Source organism: Lissotriton helveticus, chromosome 9, assembly GCF_964261635.1.
Source record: "Lissotriton helveticus chromosome 9, aLisHel1.1, whole genome shotgun sequence".
NCBI classification, from domain to species: Eukaryota; Metazoa; Chordata; class Amphibia; order Caudata; family Salamandridae; genus Lissotriton; species Lissotriton helveticus.
Genome location: NC_136070.1, coordinates 135,558,073 through 135,575,380, shown reverse-complemented (window position 1 = coordinate 135,575,380; position 17,308 = coordinate 135,558,073). Strand labels below are relative to the sequence as shown.

The 17,308-nt window shown below is 47.6% G+C and overlaps 1 protein-coding gene across 2 annotated transcripts in view; it reads right to left on the bottom strand.

Annotated features, from left to right (window-relative positions):
- Positions 1–17,308, bottom strand: part of PLA2G4F (phospholipase A2 group IVF) — a 341,301-nt gene that overhangs the window by 161,661 nt on the left and 162,332 nt on the right. For both annotated transcript variants that reach the window (XM_078659639.1, XM_078659638.1), the window contains exon 12: positions 5,461–5,597. In XM_078659639.1, coding sequence (XP_078515765.1) covers positions 5,461–5,597 — 137 coding nt within the window. The remainder of the gene's footprint in view (positions 1–5,460; positions 5,598–17,308) is intronic.

Genomic DNA, 17,308 nt, shown 5'->3' with positions numbered 1-17,308 from the left:
TGGCTTGCCCTTAGTGCACGATTGGAGTCAATAGTAGCCTGAAGAATTTTCACCTCCCACTGTGGCCCAATCCATAGTTAGGAATCCGGGAATCCAGATTGATATTGCGCTCTCTATGCCTCCCCAAGTTCAGGCCCTGGTGGGGACTTGTTTTGGACTACTTCAGATGTTGAGAAAGTTCCTTCCGCTTCTCCCGTTGGACTCCAGGAGGATTGTGATCCAGGCGCTGATCACATTCAAACTAGACTACGGGAACATCCTCTACCTGGGATTGCTGGATTTTCTCCTAGAGCGCCTTCAAGTCGTGCAGAACGCTGCAGCAAGGGATATTCTCCGTCCAAAACCCAGGTCCCACATGGCACCTCATCTTAGCCCTCCACTGGCTCCTGGTGAGGGAGCGAATAAAGTTGAAGGGCATAGTAACTTTCTTTAAGGCTCTTCATGGCAAGGGGGCCAGCTACCTCAGAAGACGTATCAGTTGGTACACTCCAACAAGAGCACTTAGATCAACTTTGGCAGCGTATGCATGTGTCCCTAAAGTGCGCCTGGCATGTATGGGTGGTAAGTCCTTCAGCCTCCTGGGGGCACAGGCTTGGAACAAACTCCGCTGCCCCTTAAACTTTCTAAGAACCTGACAAATTTTAAAAAACTGTTGAAAACTTGGCTCTTTGGGAGTTAAAGCATCTCTATGACAGTATTGTGGGATTCGGTAGCACTGGGACACTCCTTTGGGAGTAGCTGATCACTTTATAAACCCTGTCATTCAAGCAGTTCCTACCTTTTGACCTACGGCAAGCTTTTGTGATAGTCCTTGTGCTATCTAGAATAGATTACTGTAATGGATTATACCAAAATATTCCCAAAAGCTTGCTGCATAAATTAAATATTCTCCATACCTCGGCTGCTCAGAAGTTGTTGAAGGTTTACAGATTTCATTCTGCCTCACAGGCTATCAATAGTCTACATTGGTTGCCTGTGAGGAAGCGTATAATTTTTAAGGCCCTGTGCATCCCATACAAGGCTATTCATGGCTCAGGTCCAGCATATCTAAGGGAAAACCTCAGGTGGTTTGTGCCAAGTAGAGCTCTTTGTTCAAGCTCAGTCACTAATGTGGCTGTCCCCTCCCACAAGCTTTCCTCTTGGGGAGGCAGGAGTTTTGTTATTTGTACTGCACGTAACTGGAGCTCGGTCCCTTTAGGATTGTATACAGCTCCATCCTTGCTTTTGTTCCAAAAAGCTTTAAAAACCTGTTTTAGGGTCCTAAAAATGATTAGGAAGATCCTAGGGCTCATTCCGGATTGCGCGAAAAGAATGGCAGTCCTGGCCCCTGTGGTATCAAGATTGGACTATTGTAACGTCCTTTATTTGGGGGCCTCTAAGAGGAGCATCTAAATGCTTCAGAGTGCGCAAATATTTCCAAACATGGCCCCTCAGGGTGGGCTCTGGACATACTTCACTGGCTCCCCATAGAGGAGAGGTTATCTTTTAAAGCAATGCGCTATGTTCACATAATACTGCAGGGTAAAGGTCCAAGTTATCTTCTTCCTCTGATTCTACCTTACCACCCAAAGCGCTGCTTGAGATCAGCTGCACCAGGACTGGCTAGCATTCCCAAATGTAAGAGAAAACACCTTGGATGTGGCTCTTTTAGGTTCCTAACAGGCAGCCAAACAGTGGAACCTACTTCCAATCCATCTCGGACTAGAGCCTTCAGAAATGTCCTTTCAAAAACATCTAAAAACTTGTCTTTATAGGAGGTCTAAACCAACAAATAGATGCTTGCATCAGAGCTTCTCAATAGAAAAAGTTAGATGGCCACACGTTTCATGAAAGAGATGTTTCAGATCTTTATTAAATGAAGTCATTAGGACATATGAGCGCACCTCCTAGTACCAGACCACAGGATCGTCAAGGACCAGGCATTGCCATCCCCTTCAGAGGGACACTCCGACTGACCACGCACTCTAATGACCCAAGGGTGACCACAGACCACCTCAACTTCCAGATCCGGACTAAAGCCCAAGCACGTCCTCTGCGGCACCCCCATGTGCAGGCCCACCGGGCCATAGCCCACCCTTCTCCAATGCCATTGTAGACCTCATTGCACCCCAGGGTCTACCATCTACCAACGACATCCTACCCGGTGGACTCAAGTTCCACCTGGACAACCCCAGTGACAAGGACATCACCCCCTCCTTGGGAAGCTCAGCTACATCAAACGCAAGCAGCAAGTCACCGCAACAAGTCACATAGCAGGACACACTGTCGAGCTTATCCCCTCCGCCAGCGGGAACTTCAACTACAGCCTCAACACCGGACTCTCCACGACCGACAATCATTGGTAACTTCACATCTTCACCTTGCCCACCGGCTGCCACCGCCAGCATCGCACCCCCTCGCAGCTGGATCAAGGGCCCGGAGAAAATCTCGTCAACTCCCTCCACACCAACACTCCACCAATGCTTGCAAACGTTGACACCGCAGCGCAACCACCACCGATGGATCTCCAACAGCGCCAACATTCGGGCACCTCTCATTAATGGCACTGCGTCAGTACCTTCAGCCTACCTGATGGCAGGCGTGAGTGTGACGCAGTACCACAGGGATAGGCTAGCCCCATGCATTGCTGGAGTTGTGTCATGGTTGTGACACGACTGCAGCAATGCGTGACTTTAGTGCAGGCAGATACGTCAGGATTCCTGATGTATCTGTCATTATTGTGTCATGGAGCGCTGTCCAGTGAATACAGCGCATCCATGCTGTCGCAAGAGGTGAGAAGTGTTGCAACGCTGTCTTGTTGCAGCACTGCAACACTTTTCATGGCTGGGGCCCAGGAATGCGGACTATCTTATTGATGGTGCGCATTCCTGCACTGTAGTTTTGTCACCGGGCAGCGCAGCAGCATTGCTTGCAGCGCTGTCCAGCACCAAAACCTGCTGAGATGTGGCCCCAAGTGTTATCCCCATTTTTAAGACCAGCTATTTCTGGTCTTAAGTAACTGGCTTTAACTGCAGTTAGAGGCATTTATTTTGGTCTTCAGAATTCCAACAATCCTCTTGTGAATATGGAGTAGTGGTGTTTGCGGCTGTTTTTGCACGGGAACGCATCACCTGCATATAATTATCGCTAATAGAAGTGACGATCATTACAAATCAGGTTTTTGCCTAAAAACTGTCGCTAACGGCTGTTAGCGACAGCTTGATAATAGGGCGATAAAATTATTGCTGCATTAGCAGCAGAAAAGTGCAGCTAACGCAGTGATAAGTCCTTGAGAATATGCCCCTCGGTATCTTGCTTTTCAGCTACCTCGTCTATCTCTTGTTACATTTTGTTTCTCGATATCTCACCTATCAATCTACATTTTTATCTCGACCTCCATGCTCTCTCTACTCCACATCTCTCTCTTTGTGTACTTCCCAGTACTTCTTTGCCCTATTCCTTACTCCTGCCCTCTCCTGTTACTCCAGCTCATCAGAGCTGGGGCTCACTGTCTAGCAAAAGAAGTATAAATATGGAAAGAGAAGGGACAAGACATATGAACAGAAATAAGGATAACATGCTCAGATTGTACCCAATGGAATGGAGAAAAGCCTCAAAGCAGTGCTTTGATCTTCATTGTTGCAGCACAAATGCCACTTGTGAAGTGAGCTTGTTTTGTATTTACGAATACCTAGCAAGTATACCTTCAATTTCAAGTGCTATTCTGTATGTTTTAATGTAAGGCAATGCATTAGTTTGCTTAACAACCTTCAAGTAGCCCTGACCATATCTTCCCTTCAGTTGTAGAACAGGCAGGGTAGACACTGAATTCTACATAAAATATTATCACTGGAAGACCAACAATTCGAATTCAAGTATGAATAGAAATGTGTTGATCAATATTTGATTTAGGCTTGCTTTCATTTGGCATTATTTGACTGATGTCTGCTGGGGAGCTTGCACGTTTGGCCCTTTTCATGTGACCCGTTTCAGAAAGGTTAACATATAACCGAGGGCTTAAATTAGCGAAAGTGGGTATTAAATTCAAACTCATCCCAAACGGAGAGCCCCAAAATATGTCTTGCCCAAGGCCCCTTAAGGCACTGGGTTTTAATAAACACCACACTACGGCAGAGCCCTTGTCAGGGTGTAACTGAAAAATATGGAGGTGACATCTTAACCCCAGCCACACACCAGTTTGATATCCCTGTCCCACTCTGCCATCAATAAATATCAAGTCTCCTTCTTGAAAGATGCCTCATAATAACACTTTTTAAATGTGTTTCAAATAAGTACCTATGGGCCAGATGTACGAAGATTAGGAATAGCGAATTCCTGTGAATTGCAATTAGGAAATCACTATTTCTAATGTATTAAACTCTTTCTAGTTCATTGGCGATTTCTAGTGGGTCGTAAATAGGCCTAACTTATCCAAATTAAAGGGGTAAGGCGCCATGTGCAACTCACAAGAATTCGCTGCCATCACAGGGATGGTGGCTTACTGGGGGCAGCTGACCCCCACATCTGTGATTGCTTTTAAATAAAGGAATTAAAAACATTTTTTTTACTGCAGCCCATTTTCCTTTCAGGCATGTAAAAAGAAAAAAAAAATAACTTTTAAGTTTCATTTTTTTGTTAATGAAAGGACCACTGCCTGTGCTTTAAAATATTTCTTCAACCATTCTCAAAGGGGAAGTCATCCCTGGGGAAGAAGTCATCCCTGGGGAACACGCACCCCTTTGCAAATGGGTTACCATAAACTTTGAGTTGGTGGTAAATTGCGATTGTTTTGCGACTGCATTGCGATCGCAAAACATTCAAATATAACACTGCCAATTGTTATTAGGGAGGGGTGCCCATTCCAAATACTGAATCACAAACCCAAGTTGCAATTTGGTAACAAAATTACCAATTTGCAATTTAGGTTTTGTACAACACTGCAAGCATTTTTGCGGTCTCAAACTGCCCGATTTTGCCAACCGCAAAAAAAATTGTATTACCCTACGTTGGTATAATTTGCCTAAAAGATCCCCAGCTGCTACTCCACTGCTTTTTATTTTAGGTACCAGCTCCTTTAAACATATGTCTCTGTTAAATTACACCAACACTAAACTTGTACATTGCACATTTCCCAAACTCTTCTATATAAATCATTTCGCTGTTTCCTTATAAAGACGTCAACACCCAAGAGCCCTGGTTCATATTAAACAAAATAAATAACACAAATGTGTCTCTTATAAAACTATGTTACATGCAATAGTAATGTTGATGATGACTTTCTTCATTTATTTATGACTAAGATGATGCCATTCAATGGAGGCATGTTCTTGGTCTCACTGACTTAGAAAGAGGGGCTTCCCTAAATTATTAACATATCTGCCATGATGAAGTCTCAAATTAAAACAATAAAATGCCAAACATTGGATAACTGGATATAGAGGGCAAGTGAATAATGTGGTGCATTCCAATCTCTATACATACCACGTTGATCCAGAGACTCCACTGATGTAGGTTAGAGCGTCCAAAAGTTTCATCTCCTGGAGGGCTGCTAAGTTCCCGAAGAAGGAAGTCATTGCCCTTGTTCCACCTCCTGAAGCCACCACTGCCACCACTGGTACCTGTTGGCAGAAGAATACAGCATGTTATCCTCAGTGCAATGCTGATCACTGTGCAGTGGTTAATTTGTAAAAAAAAAAAAAAAAAGTGCCAGAGCTCTCGTCAAGAGGCAGCTTGCAGCAGTCTGTTTCTCCTGTTACCTCCGCCTAAGACTGAACCAACTACTAACCATGAATGTGGGGAGAGGATGTAGCATAATGGCCAGAGCTGCCAACTTCAGAGCTGTGGAACCAGGTTCAAGTCTCAGCATCGGCTCAACATCTTGTGATTCTGGCCAAATCACTTAATCTCCCTGTACCTACCATAAATGAATGTGTCTTAACTGGTGCTCATGAAAAGTGCCAGTGTTGATGATTAAGTGCCAATGCTAAGCCAATGAAATCACTGCCTCAAATTAAGCACTTTCATGGTGTGTAAATTGAAGGAAAGTAACAGGAGGCATGTGTAAGGGCTGCAGTGACCACCTCAAGGGACATCTCTGTAATCATGAAGCGGTGTTAAACAATAAACATTACCATAACCACAAAGCATGAAGAAGGAGAAAATGTTTGAAGGCATCCTTAGTAGCAGGATAGCCTGGCAGACCGCATTTCACTGAATCAGCTCGGGGCAACGTGTCAAGTCAAGTCAAGTCAGGGATATTTGTTTAGCGCACAAATCACATCCTGGGAGTCTCATGGCGCTTGCAGCAGTCTCTGACATATGGGAACGCAGCTAGTTTGCAAAGAGCCAGGTCTTTAGTCCTTGGCGAAAACGGCCGTGATCAGGGGAGTTACGGAGATGGAATGGTATTTTGTTCCATGCGGCCGGGGCCAGAGACGAAAATGCTCGACCGCCATTTCTGGAGGTACGTGTTCTCAAAGGTATTACTAGTAGTTCGTTTCTGGATCTGAGATGCCTTTGTGGCTGATACCATCTGAGTTTTTTGGACCAGTATTTAGGACCCCTTTCATACAATTGTCTGTGAACCAGACATAATATTTTGAAAAGGATACGCTTTTTTACCGGCAGCCAATGTAGGCTTTTTAGACAGGCAGCAGAGGAGGTTTTTCTCGGGAGGTTAAGAACCAGCCAGGCTGCGGTGTTCTGGAGAACCTGAAGCCTCCTCAGATGGTGTTCATTTATAGAGGACAGAAGTGCGTTCCTGTAGTCCATCCTATTTATTATAAGGCCTTGGACTAAGGGTTTACGGGCCTGAATAGGAATCCACTTAAAGATTTTTCTCAAACTCCGCATTAGTCCATAACAGGTGCCAACTATGCTGTTTATTTGGCTATTCATGGACAGTTTGTTATCCAACAAAAAGCCCAAGTTACGGGTTGAATCCTTTGGTACTGGGCATGTGCCCAGCTTGATTGGCCACCAATCATCTGCCCAATGTTCTGCCGCTTTGCCGAAGAGCATAATTTCTGACTTGCTGCCATTTAGTTGAAGGTGATTGATGGTCATCCATTCCTCAACTTGTACCAGGCAGCTTTGGAAACGTTGTTTGGTTTCCTTAGGGTCAGAATCTAGTGTGACAAGGATCTGCGTATCATCGGCATACGACAGAACATCAAAGCCATGGTCCCTAATTACATTGGCCAATGTAAATTTATATATATTAAAGAGTGTTGGGCTCAGTATAGAGCCCTGAGGGGCACCCATTTTGACAGGTCTTTCATTTGCACTGTTTTCTCTAATTAGTGCGGTTAGACAGATAGCTAGAAAACCAACCCAAGGCCTTTCCTCTAACACCAATCTCCCACAATCAATGGATTAGAATGCGGTGGGAGATGGTGTCAAATGCCGCTGACAAATCGAGCAGGACGAGGATGGCTGACTGGCGCTTATCCAGCGCCAGTCTGATGTTATCCACCACCTCGACCAATGCGGTTTCAGTGCTATGTTGTGCCCTAAAACCCGATTGTGAGGGATCTAAAAGTCCATGGCCTTTAAGATGATTCACAAGCTGCTTGTTAACAATTGATTCAAGCATTTTCACGAAGTATGGAAGCAGAGATATAGGCTGGTAATTTAACAAGATGTTAGGGTCGGACGTTGATTATCAGGGATACCTAAGCCTTTGCAGTCTGGAGTTTCATGCACAACACTGAAGAGATGTTGAAGAAAATTACAGTTACAAGGCGATGGCTTCAAATGTTGTCCCCCATTTCAGTCAGAAACAACCTGTCTGGTGACGCAATATGCATCTTTACTATGTATTTTTACTCTATTTGTTTGTATGCATGTATGTATGTATGTATGTATGTATGTTGGGTTCTTTTATAGTGATCATCTAGCTATACAGCAACTGACCACAATCAGTACTGGAGTATAGGTAGACAAAACACCCTTCGTGTGATATAGGCTTCACACCTGTTAAAGATCAATTCAAAATGGTCAGGCGCTTTCAGTAGATGTTTCCTAAGTTAAATTTGCCCGGCGTAAAACGCCTCTAATACCATACGGAGTTATTCAATAAAGAGGCAGGCGCTGGAGACAGGAAGACAGGAAACAAGTTTATTCCGTCGGAGTAGAACACATCAGATCAGACAACAAGGTATCGTCTCGAGGTGCTCTCCCAACCTCTCTGAGACCTGGTCTTTTATCCCCTGGGTTAAGACATGTGAACGCTCTTTATTACAACAAGGGCATTGTGAAGTATGAGAATGACATCCCCGGCACCCCCCCAGTTCCGGCCCATTCCAACACATGACAACAGTAGAAGCCCTTTCCCCTCATATGACTGGGAGGGGGTTATCACGCAGCTGAGTGTTCTGCCGATTCCTTTGGAATGTGTGCGCCTGATCGAATCTCAGGGGGTGGGGACGTCATGATCAATAGTGGTCTCTTTCAGGAGAGGCGAGTGCATACAGTAGTGGGCAATAAACTGTATCCTCGGGCTAAGGGATGACCAGCGGTTCGTACAGGCAGTCGGGCTCAGAGGAAGGGGTCATCAAAGGAGGGGTATTCATGGACGGAAAGGAGGTGTTGGTCAGGCGCAGGGTGTGATTCCCTGAGACAGAGTCATGGGGGGGGGGGGTTCATGACTTGTGCATGTGAGCGCGGGGGCAGCCAGGAGGCGCGGGGAAGGCTTGCAAGGTTCAGGGAAGTGTGCTGACGGGCGATCGTGAACAGGGAGACCATGGTACCTAAAATGGCTGTCGTGTATGTTCATACGTGAATTGGCAAGATGGCGTAGATGATGTTTAGTACACGAACTAAAATTCCACAGTCCTCCCTTTAACATGTCTCGCCAGCTTGTCAGTTCGGATCGATCCCCATGAGACCACGCACCTCTATCTCGTATAGGGGACTCATGTGCTCAGGTTTAAAGTTCAAAGTCTTTGGGCACATACAGTTGGAAATGAGTGCACATAAAGGTGGTAAACATTGAATACCTAGGCAACACCCACACAGTATCATGATTGGTATCAATAAAAACGTGAACAATCTCCATCCCCAGTTCTTCAAAGTGTCCCAGAACCAGCCTCCAAGCGACCATCCTTCCTGCTCCTGGTGAACCTCTGAGGACAGTCTGTGGAGGTGTTCGATTGCTTTGTAGACTGAAGGTGAGTTATCTGGCACGTAGGTGCAACAGCTAGAGCCGATGATGCGGCATGCTCCTCCGCGGTCGGCCAGAACCACATCTAGAACAAGACGGTTTTGAAGAGCCACCAGGCGGACGGCCTGAAGCTCAGCCGTGTTGTTGGCGAGGATGCCAGCGGTGATGTTAATGGTTGTTTCTAATGCCTGAGTCAGGTGTCGGATAGCGCGGCTATTTGCCATTGGTCCCCACAGAGGAACAAGTCCCTTTGCTGCATCCAGGAACTGTGCTCCGGTGGAGTCGGCTTGTTCAACATCTCCGGCGCGCTTTTGCCGGTGGTGGTTGGCTGAAGCCACATACGTGGGAGGAGGAATGAAGGCGATGTAGCACGTACCCCTCCAGCCTCTTGGGAGCCAAGTATAAGCTTTGGTGCCACAAACAAAGTACATATTCGGGGAAGCAACAAAGGAGGGGGGGGTCAGCTGAGACCAATGTTTTGGTGATGCGACAAGAACTGTGACCCACCAGCTGCGTTCCTTGTCCTTCGAGGCATACGAGTCCTGTGACATTGATGACAGACAGGGCCACGGTCAGGGTGGCAGCCGTTTGTTTCCGCAGGTGGGAGAAGGTGGGTCTGGCTGGATTGTGGAGCACTTGCATTTCGACCCTTTCTTTGGCAGGGATGTTCGTAAGGAAAGTTGAACCTGAAATTGCAGGACAAAAGGGAGCAGACGTCTTTCCTGTTTTGTTCAGCCAGAACCCATAGTAGAAGTGTGACACTGTTTGACCAGAAGCGGCGTTGTCCTTGTGGCTTTCCTGCATGAGGATCAACCAGGCGAGGCAGGAGCCGTGAACTGAGAAAGGAGAAGGGATGAAGGGGATGGAGTGTCCGGTAGCATGTGGGAGCAACCCACAGATCCAGCAGTTCGTGGCATTTGCAGCAAGGTTGTGCTGGTGCAACAGTTGTACGAAGGAATTGTTCCAGAACTCCCTACGCCTTTCTCGGAGCTGAGGTGAAAGGGTGATCAGGTGGTGCTCTTTCATGGTGGTTGGCTGGACAGTGGTTGGCAACATCTGGTGAGCGGGTGTGCTTTCCTCCAAGATCCAGAAGGAAGTCATGAGGAGGAGGCAGAAGAGGAAGACAATAAAGAAAGCGATTGTCTTTGATTTGTGCAAATTGTCAGTCTTTGGGTTCCTGTAGTGGGTATTTCCTGTTGCTTCCGACGTCTTCTTATCTGGCGCTTCCATCATCTTCTTATCTGGCGCTTCCATCATCTTCATCTTCAAGGTGCTCGGTAGTGGGCAGAACCACAGACTTTGTTTAGCTTCTCTCCGGGTAACCCTTGGTTGCTTTGGGTCACCGTTCTGAGATTTTTAACTTAGTCAGTGGCCTACTTAGCCGAAGCTCCCTCCTTTCGACGCAGGAAATACCCTTCTCGGGATGGCACAGTGGGATCAGAGTGTTTTGCAAGTTCAAGTGCCTCGGTATCAGGATAGCAGTTCAGTGATGGTCGGTCTTTGTTCAGGAGCTCTTCTTGGGTGCTGACGTTGTCTGTCATGGCCAGGGTCGAGGAAACCTTCTTGCAGTGGTGTATGCAGCCAGTTCTTTTTCCCCTCCACTCGAAGAGCCGTCCGAGTGGTGATCAGTACTTGCCAGGGGCCCGTCCACCGGGGTTCCAGACTCTTCGCTCGTTGAAAGTTCCGGATTAGGATGTAGTCCCCCGGTTGGATATCGTGACCGGGACCCCTGGAAGCATCGGGGATGGCCTGCTGCACCTGTTGATGAATGACAGACAACGTTTTAGTTAATTTGCATAAATAATCTGACAGCAGGACGTCGGGGACGTCGTGAATGGAGGTCGGTTTGGGGGCAGTCCAGAGGTTCATAGGCCGCCCAAACACAACTTCGTAGGGGGTCAAGTGGTGCTTAGTGGGAGTGGAGCGCATCGATAGTAATGCCAGTGGAAGGGCATCTGGCCACTTAAGTCCTGTGGTGGCCACTATTTTTGACAGTTTCAGTTTCAGTGTAGCGTTGTGTCGTTCAACCAGGCCAGCAGATTGGGGGTGGAAGACTGCGTGGAACCTCTGTTTTACCCCCAACCCCTTCAGGATTAGTTGGATAACTTCAGCTACGAAGTGGGGGCCATTGTCGCTCCATAAAATTCGACAAAGGCCGTAGCGAGGGAAAAACTCTTTCAGTAGTACTTTGGCAGTAGTCATGGCAGTGTTATCACGGGTCGGATAGGCTTCCACCCATTTGCTGAAGGCACATACAATGACCAATACGTACTTCAAGCCTTGGCACCTCTCTAATTGGATGTAATCCATCTGAAGGACCTCAAAGGGGTGGTCGGGGATCCCAAACCCTCCCCGGGGTACCACAGTTCCTTTCTCGGGGTTGTGTTGTAGGCAGATAAGGCACTGCTGGACCAGGCGTTTGGCTGAGTCGGGGATCTTGTTGTTGTGCCAGACTCTGGAGATGAGTTCAATCATGGGGGCAGAACCTATGTGTGCAGGGGAGTGTGCCATGGTCAGTATGGGGATCAAGTATGCATCAGGCAGCAACCATTTGTTCGTGTCTTTTGTCCGCCAGCAGTCCTCATCGTCCCTTAGACCCACCCGCGCCCACTCAGTCAGTTCGTGTGGTGTGCTGGCCGATTGGATGTCCCTGATTGTTTCCCTAGCGTCGGTCCATTTTTCTGCTTGTGACCTGGTCACATACATGCGTGTCGTTGTCCTATTCTCAGCTGTGGTTCGGGCAGTGGTGTCGGCCAGTGCGTTTCCCTGTCCGACTAGGTCTGTCACCTTCTTGTGTGCTTGGCATTTGATCACTGCTAATCGTTTGGGGAGAAGAACTGCTTCAATCAGGGCGGAGACTAAATCTCCGTGAAGGATGGGCGTACCGTGGGACGTCAGGAATCCCCTTTCCCTCCATAGGAGCCCAAAATGATGAACCACCCCGAAGGCATACTGGCTGTCCGTGTAAATGTTTGCCGTGGTTCCTGCTGCTATGATACATGCTCGTGTGAGGGCAATTAGCTCTGCTGCCTGTGCGGATCGTTGTGTGATGCGAGCTGTTTCAACAACTGTTCGAGCTGTCGTCACCGCATAGGCAGCAGAGGTGGTGCCGTCTGGGAGTTTGATACAAGAGCCATCTACCCATAGTTCTCCATCAGGATCTGTGAAAGCAATGTCTCGGAGGTCAATTCTACTCCTGGTCTGTTCGTCCGTGAGGGTCACACAGTCGTGTATAGGGGGCACATCGGGGTCATTTTCGGGCAAGGGTAACAGTGTAGCAGGGTTCAATGTCGTGCATCTCTTCAGGGTGATGTGGGGTGCAAGTAGAGTCAATTCGTACCCTGTTAGTCGTGCGCTAGTCAGGTGTTGAGTCTTAGTCTGGTTCAAAAGGGCGTCAACTGCATGGGGCACTAATACCGTGAGGGAGTTTGAAAGCACAATTCCCTCACTCTGGCGGATAGAGACAGCAGCAGCGGCTACTGCTCGAAGGCAGGCAGGTAGAGCTCTGGCGACTGGATCAAGAGTGGCAGAGAAGTAGGCACAAGGGCGTTGTTTGGCGCCGATGGGCTGAGTTAGAACAGACAATGCGCATCCCTCCCTTTCGTGAGTGAAGAGGGAGAAGGGCTTGGAGTAATCTGGTGTTCCTAGAACGGGTGCCGAGCAAAGGGCATCCCGCAACTCCTTAAAGGATGCTTGGCATTCGGGAGTCCACGGGAGTGGGAACGGAACATCTTTGGCCAACAGGGAAAGTAGGGATTTTATAATGAGGCTGAAATTTGGTAACCATTGTCGGCAGAAAGAAGTAAGGCCCACTAATGAACGGACTTGCTTCTGTGTTTTTGGAATGGGGGTGTCTAGGATGGTTTGGATTCGGTCGGGCGTAAGTTTCCTCCCTTCTTTGGACAGGAGATGGCCTAGGTATGTTACTTGGGGCTGGCAGAACTGCAGTTTCTTTTTGGAGACTTTGTGGCCATTCTCCGCAAGAAAGTGCAAGAGTTGGATAGTGGCTGTGATTGCAAGTGGAGTGGTGTCGGCCGCCAAAAGGATATCGTCAACATATTGGATCAACACCACTCCATCTGGTAGCTGGACGGCGTCCAGCTGTCTTTTGAGGGCCTGGCTGTAAATGCTGGGACTTTCAGTGTAGCCCTGGGGAGCTCTACAAAATCGGTATGAACGGTTTTTTAAAGTGAAGCCGAAGAGATAACGGCTGTCTGGATGGATGGGGATAGAGAAAAATGCATTTTTAAGATCAATAACGGTGAAGGTGGTGGCAGTGGACGGGATGAGAGTCAGAATGGTGGCGATGTCTGAGACTACGGGGTACTGTGGTACCACCACTTTGTTGACTTCTCGCAGGTCGATGATGAAGCGGTACGCTTTCTCATCTCCCTCACCTTGCTTCTTAACAATGGGTAGGATAGGGCTATTGCAGACATTACTAACCACTTCCTCTACCACTCCTGCATCTACCAAGGACTGAATAATTGCTACCAATGCCTTCTCGCCTTCGGGCGATATCCGGTACTGTGGGAGTTTCGGGAGTATTGCATCTGGTCGAACAGTTATGTGTACAGGATCGATCATCATCCGTCCTACATCCGAGTCGTTTCTGGCCCATAGGTACAGGGGTAGGGTATCGAGCAAGGATAGGTCAGCATCTGTTATGGCGTACATATGTCGTGCGGGGTAGGGTCTGGACATGCTCGGGTTGTCGTACAGGATGACTCGGACTCCATCCGGGTAACACCTAATAGTAGCTCGGAAATGTTTCAGTAAATCAATACCCATAATGGCGTCAGGGGAGTTGGAGGAGAGCAGAAATGTTGTGTCAGTGGGATTGTTTCCTAGGTCAAAGGAGATAGGTACAGACAGGGGATTAGTGGAGGGCGTTCCATCGAAACCTATTGAGGTAATGTGTGAGCCAGACAAGGGTGCCCTTGGAATCAGTCGTTTTGATAATACACTACGTGTCGCTCCAGTGTCTACCAAAAATGGAGACTTTGTACCCAGGACCTTAGCAGTGACGTAAGGACCTTGCTGGTCAACACAGAGCTCGACTGGATCCCTCCCTTGCCCCTGGCAGTCCTATGCAGAATCGTGAGCATTGTTGCAGTCGGACTGTTGGCACTGATTCTGTCGGGGGCGGTCAAATGTGTTTGGTCTGCCAGATCGGTCATTGGTGGTGTCGCGGGTCTGCCCTCGTCCCTGCCCTCCAGTTTTGGAGCCATTTGTCATGTCCCTTGTTTCTTTATTTTTAATCATTTCCCGAAGGGCCAGGCATTGAGACTTCCAATGCCCAAATTCTTTGCAAAATGCACACTGGTTCTCATCGAGGTCGGTTCGTGGAGCGCCAGGTGTGGGGTTGCGGTCTCTAGGGGCCGAATTCCTAGGGGCATTCGACTGGTAGTTTCCCCTATATCGTTCCCTTCCTGTAGTCACTTCATGCAATTGAGCAATCATCACTCGTTCCTTTAAGTCCTTTTTCTTTTTCTCATTCGCCCTCTCGTTCTCGTTCTTTTGGTGTTCATAATACTGAGCCATCTGAAGGATAGCTGCAGGTTTGGAGGCTCCCCAACTACTTTCACTCGTCTGTAACTTTTGGGAGACCTCTTGCGATAGCCCTTTTACGTAGTTTTGCACGAATAGGTGTTGTCCGGTTGCGGTGGTCATGTCTTGGCCACTGTAGTCGGAGAACACTGTTTCAAATCGGGAGAAATATTCTGATACATCTTCCTGAGGTTTCTGACGACAAGCCGTGACTACCGACCAGTCTACCTTCTTTTCTGGGATCAACGTCTTTAGCTTCTGTACTATTTTGTCGGGGAGTTCCAGTATGTCTTTTACAGGTTTCTTTCTGGGGTCTCGCTGCCTATCTAGGTCATCGAGTTGTTTCCAGGTGTGTCCGAACAGGTCTGTGTGGTCGGCTTTCCGGATTTGCTTCCACACATCAGCCGGCAGACACAACCCGAAAAACAAATCAATGTCCGATAGAGTCATTATGGTTGAGCCCAAGGCTGTGCCTAGTTCTGTATAAAATGCTGTAGGGTTCTTTCGTAGATCGGGCAGGGTTTGTCTAAAAGTTAAAATATCTTGGTAAACCCAGTTGTACACAACCCTCCCTTTTGCATCTGCGTGGTTGATATCATCGTTTGTTCCCTGACCTCTTGGGGGAACCCAAAAGGGGGCGGCTTCTCTGATAGGCATCATCGTGTTGGCTGCTTCTAATGAGGACTCAATCGTCTCAGGGACTGTGATCTTGACCTCTGGTTTCTGTTCCGCGAGGTGGCGGAAGACCTCAAGCGTTTGCATGAAGAGGTCCGTCACATCGCTCTCAGTTCCATCTCCAACATCGACCCTTCTATATAGAGCCGTCAATTTAGCAGGACCTTTATTCTGGTACCTATCCTCATACGCGTTCAGGGTGTGGTAGCTGAACCGTAAGATGAAATGCCGTCTGTGACTACCGGCATGTGAATTGTGCATATTCATCGTATATTCTTCGCTCTCCTTCCGTTCTACCAATGTTTTTGCTATCTTGTCGATTCCATCCCGCTCATCTTTGCTCAACCTATTTGGTCTGGCTGTTAGGTGCCTGCTAGTCTCGAGTTCATCTGCTGTTGTTACCAATGCGGCTGGTGCGAAGGCCGTAAGAGCCGGGGCACTAGCGCTAGGGTCACCCACACCTGCACTTTGAACTGGTGAGTGTTGTGCTAGAGGCTGGCTGGGAGCATAAGGAGGAGGCATGTAGATAATTGGAGGACCGAGCAGTAACTCGTCATTTGCCCGCTGTTTGGAGGGCATCTCCGGGTAGAGCGCAGAGGTGGTCCTGACAGGGCATTGGCCTGCCAGTCCTGATTCTTGTGTTTGTTTAACTTCCTCTCTTCTTCTTATTTCTTCATCTAGTTCTTTTGCGGCCAGATGGGCTGCTTTTCGTAACTCTTTCACTATTTTTGCTTCTTCTCTTTTCCTTCGATGTTCTGCTTCTTTGCGCCACATGCCAATACTATCGAGCATAGTGGGCGTTGCCTTGTTTATTTTTACAGCTGCTTCTAGTGTTTTTATTTTATTTTCATCAAAAGAACCTATCAGTGGCCACTGACTTTCAGGATCCTTTTTTGTATATTTATGCCATAACTTACTATAAGCTATAGCGACTAGTCCTTGCTTAGTAAACATGTCCTTATTAGGGGTGCCTTCCAGTGGAGCTGGATGGTTCATCTCTAATAAGCGGTCCGGGTTGACCCAACTATTAACCAATGGGGAGAAGATAGGCATGACGGATTACAATGGGGGGGCAAAAGCCTGCACTACCTATCTTTTCACTATTTGCAAAGACTGGACAGAATATTCTATTCTACGCTATTTGCAAACAGAGAATACCTCCAGAAAGAACCAATTCCAAACAGTCAATGTTTGGACAAACAATCAATCAATGAGGAATGAAATAGGCACGACGTGTTAAAGGCTTGCGTTGCCTACCCTTCACTATCTGCAAAGGGAGAGAGAATATTCCTATTCTTCCCCGTTTGTAGGCAGAGAAGATCCTTAAGAGAACCAACTTCAAACAATTCAATGCTCGATTCAATCAATCAATCAATGAGGAGAAAAATAGGCACGACGTGTTAAAGGCTTGCGTTGCCTACCCTTCACTATCTGCAAAGACTAAACAGAGTATGGCGATTCTGTACTTGTTTGCAAATAGAGAATTTCTCAGAAACAGTCAATAAGTAATACTAGTATTTTCAAACAATCAATCAATCAATTTCGCAATTTGTCGTGTGTCACGACCTTACCCGGACCGCATGGACAGTTTCTCGTCTTCCGCTTCCAGCGCCCGATTGTCCTCTATTCTCTTGTTGCTATAGCGGCACTCCTGGTGGTTCCCAGTCAGGACCGTAGATCACTCGGGAGAGGTCAGCTCGGAATCAGTGAAGTTCAGATGATCGGCTGTCAGACGAGGGTCTATCGGACAGGAGCTCTCCCGATCGTTGCAGTTGTTCACTCTGTCGTCGGGACCTCTCCCACTGGATCCACGTGTCGCTGATGGGCCCCGCGTTTGGGACGCCAATTGTTAAAGATCAATTCAAAATGGTCAGGCGCTTTCAGTAGATGTTTCCTAAGTTAAATTTGCCCGGCGTAAAACGCCTCTAATACCATACGGAG